The sequence below is a fragment of the Polyodon spathula genome, chromosome 3, assembly GCF_017654505.1.
Source record: "Polyodon spathula isolate WHYD16114869_AA chromosome 3, ASM1765450v1, whole genome shotgun sequence".
Classification (NCBI taxonomy): Eukaryota; Metazoa; Chordata; class Actinopteri; order Acipenseriformes; family Polyodontidae; genus Polyodon; species Polyodon spathula.
Window position 1 is genome coordinate 19187528 of NC_054536.1, and position 15969 is coordinate 19203496.

The 15969-nt window shown below is 43.0% G+C and overlaps 1 protein-coding gene across 1 annotated transcript; it reads right to left on the reverse strand.

The window, feature by feature from the left end:
• Nucleotides 1-4328: 4328 nt before the first annotated feature.
• Nucleotides 4329-8462, reverse strand: LOC121307982 (polymeric immunoglobulin receptor-like). The gene is given in 3 exon segments (XM_041240271.1): nt 4329-4693; nt 7446-7675; nt 8458-8462. Coding segments are annotated over 3 exon segments (600 nt in total).
• Between the last annotated feature and the right edge of the window lie 7507 nt (nt 8463-15969).

A 15969-nucleotide genomic window follows, 5' to 3' on the forward strand; every position in this document is an offset into this window, starting at 1 on the left:
GTGCCTGATTTAAGTGCTCGTGCTGTGATGCTGGCCTGCGGATGTAGCTCTGGATCGTGTTTAGTAATCTTAAAACAGACAATGACGACAAACAGAGTTACAAGACAGACTTAACAAACGCTCACATTTCACTAATTTGCAGGGTATCCTTCTAGGTTGTATTCTAACCATTTACAAAGGAAAAGATCACTTACACTACGCCCCCTATTTATACCCTCACTCATGACCCCTTGGTTAACGAGCTCATCCGCTCCGCCAATCCTTGGATGCCACACCGTCTCCCGTCCAAGTCATTGAACTTGGGAGCCGTAGCCCCGCCCCCTTCCTAAATGACTGACTTCCACCTATCCTAAGGAATACATTGTCATACCATTTAGTTAAGGGTACTCCATTCCTTTTACATATTGCCCTCACAGGCTGGGAAGGTGAAGGAACCAAACAGGACAACAGGATCAACCAACAATCATTGGGGTGCAGTTTTGCAATATGAATTGTGAAAAGGTGGAAGAAAGGAAGGCGGCATTTGTATGCATCTTTTTATACACTGCTGGCCTAAAGATTAGTGGCCTGCTTCCGAAGCTAATAGTGCACTGTTTGTGTGGAAACGGATGTTCCTCCAGGAACTTCAATGGACATGTTGGTCAGCGCAGCCACTGTGCTGAGGTACGAGCGGATTGCACAGGCACCCATGTTAACTTCCCAAGATCCTTCTGCTTTCCTGGGATTGTGGCTGAATAGTTGCACACAACTCTCATACAGTTTACAAAGGTCTGGTGGATCAAATGGTGTGTCACGTGATCACATCCACTTACACACAATGCAGGCTGGGAGAGGTTTCGCCTCTATTTGCTTGATATTAGCAGATATCACATGGAACTTTCTTGGTGGAAATTATGTTGGGAACTATGGTGGGAAGTACTTTCAAGGGAGCTAAAGAACTTTAAACAAAGAAAGGTTCACACTGACAATATCCCCTGGAATGGGGAAGGAGATTGATGCATAATTCAAATCACAAAGCCAATGAAATGGCAGGATATATCTGTACATATTACCCCGTCTCCTCCTTGGGGGGGCCCTTTCCTTCTGAAATGACACTGTGGTGTACGTCACGTCCTCCTGCTGCTCTCCTTAAAGCTGACAGAGAAAGATCACAGCGAGTGAAGCTGGGTTATTTCACCTCAACAGGGTCTTCTGCTTCAAAGCTTGTTACTGGCTGAAAGCATGTCAGGCAACAGGGAAAGCAGCTGATTGCTTACTAAGGAAAGAAGCCATTAAAAAATGAGGTGGGGAAATGACCAAGGAAGCGCAACACTAACTGAAAGCATGGCTTGCAAACATAGATTTCTTTAACCCACTCTAGTACCAAATGTATTTTTATTAGAAAAACAGAACAAAACATGTTTACTCTGATATTTCTTTCAAAACTGTGTTGTGAAGACCAATATATATGGAATGGAAGTGCGCAACAGGTATGATTTATAGAATTATTTTGTCAGCTACAATAACTTTGGTATTAATACTGGAGACTAATATCAAGCTAATAAGTTAAGTTAGCTTAGTTACCTAGCCATGTTTTTGAGGCTGAATCACTTAGATCCTTTAAATTTGACAAAGTTCTGAGATCAATGAGCTACTAGGAACTGGATGAGCTTATATTGACTAAATAGCCTTCTCTCGTTAATACATTTTCTTATAAGCAGAAGAGCCAGGCTAGTCTGCACCCGTGGTTAGAGAGCTTTTAACCTCATCTCAGTGACAGGGATCAGAATCCATAACGATGATGTATCACAAAATGGACCTAACCCCCCCAACCTCACACGCATTACTGTCTCATTGTGCTGTGGTGCACAGATCTTCACACAGGCACAGCATAGCTACATTTGCAGATTGTTCAGAAACTCTACTACACACTGCAGTCTGCCGTTGTGCTTGGATTAAAGAGTAAATGGCAGTGTGGAATTGTAACTTACTGATTTCCTCTTATTGATCTTTCTTGTGTAAATAACAATCGGGATCAGGAGGAGCAGAAGAATTCCACTTGTCACAATAGCTGGCAACAGACTAAGAGACAATGAGGCAGTTAGTGAACTCCACCAGCTTGACAGACCGCACTGTGCATGACGTGTAATTGGCAAGATGTGCTAGTCAATTACATTCTATCCTATTACCTATCGATCTGAATGTATGTGTCATGTCGTGAGCTTCTCTTTATACGAGACACCTAGTTCTGGCATACAATGTTAAAAATACTGCAGCTCAATGCACAATTTCTTTAATCTATTTAAACTAAACTTTTACTTGGCTCGGCTAAAGAAACGGGTTTGTGTAGGCTGGACTCAAACCTGCCACCAGCAGGAGCAGTTATAGAGGCCATTAACCTCGTCTCGCCTGCAGGGGTCAGAATCCTTGACCGTAGTGCACCCACCACTGCCCATTGCTTACTAACATCTTTAAAGTGATTGTAGCTAACAGAACAGTTCCAGAACGTTTCCTTGCCATACCACATCCATTTACTTTATACGTCTCAAAGGTGTAGTTTTGAAAGGAACACTTTTTTTAGCAAGCATGTATTTTCATTTTAAAACATGATAATCTGGTACTGCACTAGGTTAAAGACATCTGTTTGCAAAAGAATGCTCTTAGATTGTCTTTCACTTCCAGGGTCTTCTCACCTGGAGAGTGAAAATTGTCCCCACCCCCCACTCCTGGAGGTCTCATGAATAATGAAGACACAGATGCTCCCTGCCAGTCACTCCTTGCCCGGGCAAAGGGATACTTTGCCCCCTGCACTTCAATATTAAACTGTGTGCCAGGTGGGGAGGTTGGCAGAGGTGTCTGCTTATTATTTTGGAGGCAGAACAAGAACTATAAAATATAGAAATATTTTTAGGCTCTTTAATATCCACAAGATATTGTAGTAGCGGTTTAATTTGTCTCAATCAGCAACACTTACTGTTGTGAGCCTTGGTTGTTGTCGTCACTTGTGCCACCAGGGGGAGATGTTGATTCAGGCTGTCGAGTGTCTGTGCTGTAAAATACAAATCCTACTTTAGTAAATCCGCCTGTCATTATCTGTCTGCAGAATCCTAGTTGCCAGATCATTTTGAGTAATTCTTTAACCCAAAGAAATCACAAGGCTTTGATCTTTGAACTCCAATGTCTCTGTATTGTCTGCAGTGATCGACTGTGTAGGTGGGGCCCAGGGGTGCAGCTAGCTTTTCATGTGGGGGGCGGGAGTCGGGGAGGGGGGGGGGGGGGGGGGGCAGGAGGAGAGAGTCTTACTCCAGGGGCCCATTGTGAAAATAGTTGTCTTATAATTTATTGGTGTCAGGATCTGATATCGAAGCAGCTGTGCTGAATTACTGTAGAATGGAATGCTGATGTGCATAAAGTAGACTTAAGACCATAACAACTCTAAAATAAAAAAACTGTAAAGTTACGGTACATAAAATAGTTGAAAACATAACGGGAGATGCAAATATTTGGCATACAAATGCCCACTTTTGAGGTACTAAGAATATGGCTAGGAATACCACTAATGTAAACAGTGAAGGGTTTATTGATGAAAAATACAAGGACATTACTGCCGGGGGTCCTACATTGAGACAGAGTGCAACTCTGCCTCTGTCTTGCTGCATTTACCTGGTTGGGCTGCTTGTTGAAATTTGCTCACTGGTTGGTTGGTGGGTTGTTGTTGTGGATCTCACTGCTGGATTGAAACAGTTATTAATACATAATCTGATAATATACAAGCTTTTTAAAACAATTTAAAAAAGCCCATTAATGGGCAAATAGTGTTTGCTTCTGATCTTGATAAAAAAAAAAAACTCAAAGCAAACGCAAGGAAACTGCCTTTGCCCTGTATTTTGGGGACACGTTTTGCACTGGCTTTCTCAGCTGGCATAATTTTTAAGGTATGTCCTCAACTCAAACTCCTTTCAAAATCACAAAAGCAAGAGAACTTCAATCTCACGCTTTATGTTTGTGTTTCACTGTTCATCAAAACTGGGACCTGTGTGTCACAGCCTCAAAGACCCCCAATGCGCTACTGGTACAAAGGCCTGTGGGCATGCCCAGTGCCTAGTGAACCTGTTTTAAACTTGAATTGAAAGACAATTTCATAACCAAGTGTAAATATGTTTTGTAGACTTCAGCATTTTAATGTCGTGTGTGTAAACTGTCAGGACCATTTGGGAACACTCATCTCTGAGGTACTCTTCCCAGTAAAAGTAAACTTTGATGTGCAGAGAGGGCCTTGGAGATTCATAACAGCAAATCAGTCTAATATGAAATGTAGGTAAATGAAAAATAGCATCTATTTATTGCTTTTAGACGAATCCTAACATTACAAACTTGTGTTTCTTACCCTCATCAATGCTAAGGTACAGCTGGATTTTATCATCACTCAGTGCTCTGTCAATACAACACCAGTACCAGTCTGCATCCTTCTTTTCCAGTCTCCTCACAGTCACAGTGAATACTCCCAGGCTTTGATTATCATTGATTGATACGTTATCTGCATTCCTCAGCTTCTCTTTGGATGTTTTAATAACTGTACAGGAGTCCCACTCTTACCCTCTGCACCAGTATTTAATATTAGTGTCGAAGTACCGATCATAGTGACACTGGACACTGACTGATCCTCCTTCATTCCCTGTTATCAAGTGACTTGTCACGGACAGTCCAGGAGCACCTGCAAATACAACACTCTATGTAAATGTAATCTTATTAAAGCAACAAAAGCCTGCTGGTTCACTGTTGATCAGTATCAGGTTTATTAAGGAGCACCATTAGACACAGACACATACAGAAGGACCTTATTAATCAAGGTGTACCAGTATCTCTACCCCACTCAATCAGGACATGTCAGCTCAGCTGGTCAGAAACTGAAAGTGGTGAAGCCTCTTGTATAATTAACAGGTTTCATGGTGTCCAAATTAAGAAACTCAGTCAAATACATGTTGAGCAAGAGTACATAAATCATTTCATCTTTTAGAAGATTTATTTTTTATTGGGGGGGGGGGGGGGGGGGGTGGGGTGGGGTGGGGGGGGGGGGGGGGGGATAAAAAAAAAAAACTAAAGACAAATCTGACCCATAGCCTCATAAAAGTTCTCTTGCTCAAATAGCACAAGACTTTTATACAGTACTAGGCAGCAAGTATTGACTTATAGAAAGGGAAACTGCAGAATGCCCATGGTTAACTGTAACAGCATGGTGGGACAGTGCTGCAGGATGCCCATGGTTAACTGTATACAGTATGGTGGGACAGTGCTGCAGAATGCCCATGGTTAACTGTATACAGTTTGGTGGGACAGTGCTGCAGGATGCCCATGGTTAACTGTATACAGTATGGTGGCACAGTGCTGCAGAATGCCCATGGTTAGCTGTATACAGTATAGTGGGACAATGCTGCAGGATGCCCATGGTTAACTGTATACAGTATGTTGGGACAGTGCTGCAGAATGCCCATGGTTAACTGTATACAGTATGTTGGGACAGTGCTGCAGGATGCCCATGGTTAACTGTATACAGTATGGTGGCACAGTGCTGCAGAATGCCCATGGTTAACTGTAACAGCATGGTGGGACAGTGCTGCAGAATGCCCATGGTTAGCTGTATACAGTATAGTGGGACAATGCTGCAGGATGCCCATGGTTAACTGTATACAGTATGGTGGGACAGTGCTGCAGGATGCCCATGGTTAACTGTATACAGTATGTTGGGACAGTGCTGCAGAATGCCCATGGTTAACTGTATACAGTATGGTGGGACAGTGCTGCAGAATGCCCATGGTTAACTGTATACAGTTTGGTGGGACAGTGCTGCAGGATGCCCATGGTTAACTGTATACAGTATGGTGGCACAGTGCTGCAGAATGCCCATGGTTAGCTGTATACAGTATAGTGGGACAATGCTGCAGGATGCCCATGGTTAACTGTATACAGTATGTTGGGACAGTGCTGCAGGATGCCCATGGTTAACTGTAAACAGTATGGTGGGACAGTGCTGCAGAATGCCCATGGTTAACTGTATACAGTATGGTGGGACAGTGCTGCAGGATGCCCATGGTTAACTGTATACAGTATGGTGGCACAGTGCTGCAGAATCCCCATGGTTAGCTGTATACAGTATGGTGGGACAGTGCTGCAGAATGCCCATGGTTAACTGTATACAGTTTGGTGGGACAGTGCTGCAGGATGCCCATGGTTAACTGTATACAGTATGGTGGCACAGTGCTGCAGAATGCCCATGGTTAGCTGTATACAGTATAGTGGGACAATGCTGCAGGATGCCCATGGTTAACTGTATACAGTATGTTGGGACAGTGCTGCAGGATGCCCATGGTTAACTGTATACAGTATGGTGGGACAGTGCTGCAGAATGCCCATGGTTAACTGTATACAGTATGGTGGGACAGTGCTGCAGGATGCCCATGGTTAACTGTATACAGTATGGTGGCACAGTGCTGCAGAATCCCCATGGTTAGCTGTATACAGTATAGTGGGACAATGCTGCAGGATGCCCATGGTTAACTGTATACAGTATGTTGGGACAGTGCTGCAGGATGCCCATGGTTAACTGTATACAGTATGGTGGGACAGTGCTGCAGAATGCCCACGGTTAACTGTCTACAGTATGGTGGGACAGTGCTGCAGGATGCCCATGGTTAACTGTATACAGTATGGTGGGACAGTGCTGCAGAATGCCCATGGTTAACTGTATACAGTATGGTGGGACAGTGCTGCAGAATGCCCTTGGTTAACTGTATACAGTATGGTGGGACAGTGCTGCAGGATGAAGATTTCATTGTTTAGAGCTGCTGTGTTATAAACAGAGTGGTGCCAGTAGTGTTCCAATGCTGGGATCCTGTACATGGCATGAAATATTTCCACCTCTCTTTCATTCGTTTGCCCCTTTCATAGAGTAGACCTGACACAGACTTCAAGTTTCATCGTTTTAACCAAAAACAAAACAAACACCTAGATCCTTTCAGAGCAGTGACTAAACACTGGAAGAGCCCCGCCTATCCCAGGGCAGCTAAGCTGTTCCATGACAGAAAAACAAAACACAAGCTTCACAAAATACACAATATAATTTGTACGCAGCGACAGCTTCGTTAGCAGGGTACACACCTTCCTGCTTCCTTCTACTCAGTAGCCCCGGATTAATTAGTTGTGGGGTTTATATTCCCCATAAAAACAGGTATAGGCAGCTGGTGCTGATTTAAAATAATCTGCAACTGTCAAAACAATTAACAATTAACAAATTCACAAAACAATTAACACACATTTGCATGCGTGTTTTAGCCCCCTCTCTGCTCTGCTACAAAAGTCCATCTTTGTTATGGTGCATTTCAATTGAGAGTCAGAAATACTGAAGCTCAACCTCACTGAGGCACAGTAAAAAAGGACTGAAAAAATATATCTGGTGTTTAAACTCTTACCTGGTGAAACTGTAAGGTATACAGGAAGTGCTTCATTGGATCCATCAGATCTCTGTATTACACACGAGTACCAGCCTGCATCCCTCTTCTCCAGGCTCCTCACAGTCACAGTGAATACTCCCCGGGTTTGATCGTCACTGATCGATACCTTCTCTCTGTGCTTTGAAGTGAATACTCCCCGGGTTCGAGAGTCACAGTCACCCGTTCTACACCAGACCTTGACATGGTCTCTGTGCAAAGTGAGATCATAGACACACGGGACACTGACTGATCCTCCTTCCTAGCCGGCTACTTCAGTCACTGTCCACAGGCTGGAGGAACCTACAGTTATACAGAGCGCTTTTTAATTTATGTCTGTGACAGGGCAGGTTGAAGGGGGTGACATTGGGGATATCTGTCCGTGGCCCACGGCATAGATGCCATGGAGAGGAAGGTGAATAGTGGTGCACGTAAGAGAAAAAATAATGAAAGGAACTCAAACACTAAAGAAGAGGGTCTTTGATTTTAAATCTGACTATTACTTTGGTGTTTGTGTAAATATACTTTTATTATTTAAAAGTATTTGTTTGGATTTTCATTCACGTGAATTGACATCCTGTTATTTTATTTGCAGAAATGTATTTAACGTGTAATTGACCTAATTATTTTTTTTAGGTCAAAACGACTTTGTATAATATGGATGCACAGAGTTCTATTTGTTAACTCACTTTGAGTATGTAGCGTATTAAATAGTAATATACTGTATACGTCCCCACGAGTCGCTACAGTTTGTTTAAATTGCGTACCTATGATTTTTCTTTTCATTGTTAACATCCTGACAACTTTTTACACTTCTAAGTTTAAAGTCTGTTTCAAAGATCTTTTCAACACATCATTTTCAACTTCCAGTGAATTCGAGTTTGAGATCAGGGGTGAGTCCTCTGATCACTGCTGATCACTGCTGGGGGGAAACAAAACAGAACAAAAAAAAACAAACAAGCACTACAAGTGCTCTGGCTTTTGTGGTCCGTACGACATCTTGGCCCTGAATACAGTCGGAAAATCGCTGTCTCCGTCTGTTGTAACCCTACTCTTATCCCGAACATTGTTTCCATTATGAAATGCTGTTTTCCGATAGGTGGAATCGGTACAATTTACATAAAGGTAGTCGAATAATCATTCAGTATTCAAATGAGAAACCTATATATTAATGATGCAAATGACAGTTTTTATGCCAGTTCAGGATTTCAATCAGTGACAGATGGGACTAGAAGGTAGTAAAGGTGGAGAAAACAAAACAGACGTATGTTTCAGGTGATATGGAGAAACAAGAGAAGTTACATTTAATAGAACATAAAGCAAGTACGTCAGCAGAGAGAAAAAAAGTCAAATTAGAGATAGAGCTCATTTTAATATAATATAGCCTAATGTTGTAAATGATGTGCTGTATTAATTACATTTTATTTAATGTATCTGGTTATTGCAGATATTTTATGCCAAAATTAAAAATAAATTAATACATAAATAAATATAGAAAGGCATAAATATGTATAAAAATACATACATCTATAGACATCTATTTATTTATTTATTTATTTATTTATTATTTTGGCATAAAATATCCTCCATACCCGGCTGAAAAGTAGTAATGGGGGTTGAGGTTTATCACCAAATTTTTACTCACAAGATAGCACTAGAACTGTAGAATGTTGTGGTGGAGATGTGTTGCTGGCTGACAGTTTCACAGTGTGCACACGCTGGGGTAGCGCTCTGTTACTTGTATTTAAGAGTGTTTCCCATATCACATGGGAAGCGTGTGACAGCAACATTGGTCAACCAAGTGCTTCATCTTGTGTATTTATAAATACTGCTTTATATAGTGTACTTGTAAATACAGTAAACATAAAACATAAATTGTGATTCCTTGTTACGCTTAGTCAAGCAGTTAAAACGCTAGTCTCTTACTCACATTGGAGACTTCCTTCCTGCTACAGTGTAACATGATTTCTGTATAGAGTAGAAACCACAGCAGGGTCAGGCATGGGGGTTGTGGTGTTATACATCTAATACTCCTAATATCTAACAAGTACAGTCAAACACTTAATACCATGTCAGCTCACAGGCTGTGCAGAAATGGTGCCAATAAGCGGAGCTGACTTCCTCAATAACCTGAGCAACTATTGAGCATTAAAATACAAAAGAATTTCCCACACAGTACAGATGTTCTGAGGGCGTGTGTGCATCCTCCAATCTCACACGCCTAAAGCCAGAATCGCTTTCATGCCGAACAATCCAGAACAGAGGTGGGCAGGCTACTGATCCCAGAGATCAGCCCTGCCTCTTATCCACTCTGAATGAGCTCGGTGTCTGGCCAGCAGGGTTCGCTGTTGCATGATGAGGAGAAGCAATCCCTTCCCCCACCCTGGGAGCGTCAGAGCCAATGTGACACCCCCCTCGGGTTCCCCATTATTTATTTTTCGCTCTGTGAGCAGTGTTTTCTGTTTAAACCTTTATTTTTGTTGTTTAATAAACAGCACGCTGCATCTTTTCCTGCAGTGCTTCCTTTGTTTTTTCTGTTCCCGCACTCTGGCCCGACGTCACCACTCAGCCGTTTCCTGTCACACACCAATTAACTAATTGTTGAAATGATTGTTGAGTAATAAAATGCTATTTGTTTTTCTGTTGAATTCAATGTTGGGGATGACTGCTTGTATGGTGGTGGTTATTATGGAATATGTCACCGCTGGTCGCGTCTGTTCAGGAAAGAAGAAGAATCCACCGCCTTCTGAAAGTGATCTTACAGTCCAGGGCAGCAGGGTGGACCGTGACGAAGCCATGCCCCCTCTCACCATCTACCCCCCCCCCCCCCCCCCCCCCCCCCCCCCCCCCCTCCCTGGCCCATCAAGGGGACTGCCTACATTAAGGTGGAGGTGGAGGATAGGGTTACAGCGGCAACAGCCAGGTGAGTTTACCTACGATTTATACAGCATACGAGGAAGTGATCTAATGAGAGCACAATCATTCAATAATCCCACCCCTGAACTGAAGCCTAAACTTCTAATTGCTCTGACTCACTGTGGTTTCGTTAACACAACCACAGTTTTCTGTGGATTCGTAGCACTAACTGTGGATTCGTTAATTAACAATACATCTGCCCTAGACTCCCCTTCTCTTCAAAGCCAAAGTTCAGCAAACTTCAGCGCCACCCAAGCTGTGTGGCTCATCCTGCGTCCCAGCGGTAGTGAACTGGATGAGCCGCTAGGGGGACCTCAAAAGAAGTTTTCATACAGCAAATTCTCTTTTTTGCTGCAGGTCTTACTGCATTAGTTACTGTAGTGTCCATTTATACAATTTTAACTCAATATTCAGCAAACACACACATTGGTCTGGTTTGTATCAATGGGGAGGCAGAAAAAAGGCAGAGGGCTTGGGGGTGCCATTAAGCCCCCAGCAGTAGTAGAGTCTTATTACTGTATTTTGACTGACAACACTTTTCATATTATTTTATTTATTTGGCAGACGTTTTATCCAAGGTGACTTACAGGGCAGCACCGTACAGATGCAAGATTAATATTTAAATTCAGTATAGCTTACAGTAAGTGTAAATAATACTACTAAAATACAGTATGAACTAGGATGCAACAAGTTATGATTACAACAAGTTGTATCTACAATGACATATTAGTAGTGCATCAGCTGAGGATCCAGTAGCATGGTGCTGAGGTCAGGTCCAGTGCATAGTAGTAGTCGGGGTAGATCAAGAGATCTCAAGTGCAGTCTAAACAGGTTCTACCCCACTTCGGCACCAGTTCACGTCCAGGCTGTGTACAGAGGCTGAACTTTGCTGGGGACCCCGAGGGGAACATCACAATGGCTCTGATGCACCCGGGGTGGAGGATGGGAAACCAGCAGGGATTGTTTCTCCTCATCACGCAACAGCGAACCCTACTGGCCAGACAGAGCACATTCAGAGTGGATAAGAGGCAGGGCTGATCTCTGGGATCGGTAGCCCCCCCACCTCTGTTCTGGATTGCTCGGCGTAAAAGCGATTCTGGCTTTAGGCGTGTGAGATTGGAGGATGCTCACACGCCCTTAGAATGTCTGTACTGTGTGGGAAATTCTTTTGTATTTTAATACTCACTAGTTCCCCAGGTTATTGAAGAAGTCAATTCTGCTTATTGGCACCATTTCTGCACAGCCTGTGAGCTGACATGGTATTAAAAGTGTTTGACTGTACTTGTTGGGTACTTGTTGGGTATGCCTGACCCTGCTGTGGTTTCTGCTCTATATTTGTTCCTGGGTAGTAAGTGTTATTTCCTAATTGCTTATGCCTCAAAAGTATAGAAAATGATCTCGAAAAACTACTCACTTCTAAATCTTTTGTAGTCATCTTTGTATTACTTTAGTATAAATACATGTTAATTTGGATTCATATGTTGTTTTTTTCTGACTTTATGTGAACGAAAAGACACACATTTTCCCATTTTCCCATTGGAAATAGTGATATTTTGAAATATCACTGTCCTGGTCACAAAAGCAAAGTTTGTGGGGAATAATAGCCATGTTCTATACTTTTGAGGCATAAGCAATTAGGAAACAACACTTACTACCCAGGAACAATTATTATTATTTTTTTTTTGTTACACAGTGTTATTAAATGAACCTTCCAAGTTCTGTGCTACTAGTCTTGTAACATAAGAAGTTTTATTTTACTTAAACAAAAACATGCAAATTGCATTTTGCAGTGAACACCTTGATTAATAAGGTCCTCCTGTATGTGTCTGTGTCTAATGGTGCTCCTTAATAAACCTGATACTGATCAACAGTGAACCAGCAGGCTTTTGTTGCTTTAATAAGATTACATTTACATAGAGTGTTGTATTTGCAGGTGCTCCTGGACTATGAGTGACAGGTCACTTGATAACAGGGAATGAAAGAGGATCAGTCAGTGTCCAGTGTCACTATGATCGGTACTTCGACTGCTTTCTAGTGCTATCCTGCTATATATGGTGTTAGTAATGGGATAGCGCACCTCCAAGATTCAAAGGATTTTCACCCCCTTTATATCATGTGGCTGGGACTTGATTGACCATCAGTTAATCAACCCAGACCCAGCCACATTCCACAACTGGGTCTGACAGAGATTAGATTTTAACCCCATCCCTGCCAAACTTAAATTCAAAACATGGAAACTTTATTTACAATAAACACACACACACTATTTACACGTACAGCACTTGCACTCTTCCACAGCAACTATATAAACTGCTCTCTGAATGTAACAATATGAACTGTGTTTTCAGGATCCACAATGCTCAAGATGCTCCACCCGAAGAGATAATAAGAAAAGAAAACCTGAAGAGGTTTCAAAAAATTTAAGAAAACCTGCAGTGTCCACTTTGGTGTGATTTTTTAGCTTTGAACACAACAGGAGTCTGTGATATTATGGACAGCTGCAGGTGCCGAACTCACACAACAGGGTTCTCTTTGACTGCCAGCTCTCTGAGGAGCAACTGGCGCAGTTTTCAAAATGTCAAGTTGCATTCCAATGTGTTGTAATGTTCATTCCAATCTGTAATTTTTGTTAATTAGCTTCTACTATTGCTTTGTATCCATCTGTGGAAAGGTATCTGTAACTGGAGCTGTCAAGGCCAGTGGTGCACTATTTTTAAATAAAAAGAATAAACAGCTGGTCATCTCAGGGCTTCTGCATACTAGGGCATGTCCAAGCCAACTCCTCCAAGCTACAAATATCATATAAATATCAATTAGTAAATTATCACAACACAAATACAGTATACACCACGATCAGTCCATTCGTTCTTGTCGATCAGGCCACGTGTTTTCATCAACATCACACTGGATGTTTTCCCTCGCAATGCAGCGAGGAAAAAATCTCCTTGCATAACGCATCCATGCTTGGCAGTCCTCTGCAGTGATTGCCAGACAACCAGCATTCATTGCATCTAGGAGGGACAGTAATCATAAACTTTCCACCTCCACACACCTCCATGAGTGGTTCACCTGATAAAAGCTTTTACCAGATAAGCCTAAGGGAGAGTCATACAGCGTGATTCATGCAGCGCAGGTTTGCACCTGGCTTTGCTGGCGATTGTGAAGGGAGCGTCACATTGGTTCTTGGCTCATACCGGTAGGGACTGTTTCTCCTCATTGCGCTACAGTGAACCCTGCTGGCCAGGGACCCAGTGAATCAAACAATTGCCTTATTAAGGCTCCAGTCACATTCCCACAAGATTCTATGGAGGGGAATTTAACCCCATCCCCGCCAGCTACACATCATAAAACTGGCTTTTTGGCCGGTCTCAAATAATAAATAATAATGAGGGATGGTTTTCCTCCGCCCACAGATAAACATCTATAATGGTAATAATAATAATACAATGAAAATATTAATATATATACATATACGTATGAGTCAGGGGGAGAGGAGCAGGAGCTGCCTCTCCCTTCACCAGAAGGACCAGGACTAGATGCCGGCAGTCCTCAGCAGCCCTTGCATAGGCTGCTGAGGGAAGCACGGGTAAGAACCGCCCAGCCGCAGTGGCCGAGAAGAGGGCCGAAACCCGCACCCCAGCTTGTCCTGACTCCCCGCACATCATCGCTTGGGGATACCGAAGGATGCCTTCACATCATTGCTCAGGGATGCCTGCCTCACTTTGCCCAAGGATGCCTGCCTGGCATCGCCTGGGGTTGCCTGCTGCTCCGCATCGCCTGGGGCTGCCTCTGTCTTCACATTGCTTGTGGAGCCACTGTTTGCAGGGTACGAGGGAGAAGCGGAGTTCCCGCTGCCGCCTCTATGGCCAGTGGCTCCCCTCCCAAGTTCACCTCCCGAGGGTCCGCTGCTGCCTTCGCCTGGGGTCGCCGTCAGCTCTGCTCGGCTGCAGGGGTCAGTGTGGCCGGAGCCCCACCACAGGTAGCTGCCAGCTATGAAGGAGGGAGAGGTCAGGAGACCACCTCCCCCCGCAGCAATTTCATTGCAGGAGTTCTGGGAGCTGGAGTCCCGTGGCTGTCCCATGTCTGTCTTTTATTTTATACTGATATATTACATTGGCCACGAGGAAACTGGATTTCGAGATAACCCAGCTCAGAACTGTAAGTCATTTTACTTACAAACAATATTCTAAAGCTACAACAGCTTAAAGACTGTGAATGTAACTTAGCAAACAACAAAACAACAAAGTCTCCAGGATGCAGGCCTACTCAAACATGCCCATCTTCCCTCAGCTTGATATCGATAACTGATTCGACTTCCGGAGGCTTAAGATGGAAAAAGTGGATGCAGAGATTCGACAATTTTCTGGTTGCTTCTAATATCAAAGACAACACCAGAAAACGTGTCGTGTTGCTGCATTATGCTGGTGAGCGAGTGTTTGATATATTCAATACAACATCAGATGCTGGAAATGCTGAAGCCTACAACACAGCAGTAGAAAAAAAAAAAAACATTATATATGAAACCTATATATTCAGACAAACCACTCAAGAAGCCAGAGAATCACTAGATACTTACCACACACGCCTGAGACAGCTAGCAGTCCACTGCGAATTCACAGATACAGACCGATAAATAAAATCACAAATAATTCAGAGCTGCAGCTCCTCTCGCATACGACGTAAAGCTTTAAGGGAACCAGTACTTACCTTGACCTGAATTGCTACATTTCGGTAGAACACTAGAAACTTTTGAGTTGCATGCTACAGACATTGAACACGCCCAGCTCACTGACGGCACATTTACAAATCATGTGATTGTGAACCACATTGCCCAGCAGAGACCGCACAAACATGGCCAGCTTAAAGTAAACAAACCGCTGTTCAACTCAAACACATGCTACTGTGGAGGCGCATACCCGCATACGGGATGTCAATTGTCAACTGCAAAGGGAAAACAATGTAAACAATGTGGAAAATTAAACCACTTCACCAAGCACTGCCGTTCCAAACCACAAGAGGGAAGCAGACAATACCAATCCGTGAACAAAACACCAAGCAAGAAACAACCAGCAGTAAACACGATTAGGCCTGAATTCACCAGCAGTCCTGAAGCAACTAATAACAATAACCCATACTCTTCCAGCAATGATGATGAATATGTATATGTGCTTTGCACTTTCTATTGTCCTAACCAACCTCTGACCACCGTCACCATCCAAGATGTTCCTGTTAATATCATGATAGATTCAGGGGCCAGTTTGAATCTGCTTGATGAACATGCCTACAGCAAACTGAAACCACGTATAACACTGAAACCAACAAACTTTAAAACATCTCCATATGGATCCAACACTGTTCTAGAATTAAAAGGCATGTTTGACACCATTGTTGAATCAAGTGCAAAACTTACACATGCAACATTGTAAGTGGTAAAAGGGAAAGTTGCTCACTCCTTAGCTACCAGACAGCATCTGACCTAGGATTAATTCTGATAATCAACTCAATATCACCAGCCATACTGTCACCAACACTGTCCACTACACAACATATGGTTACAACACACCCAGACCGATTTGAAGGACTAGGTAAA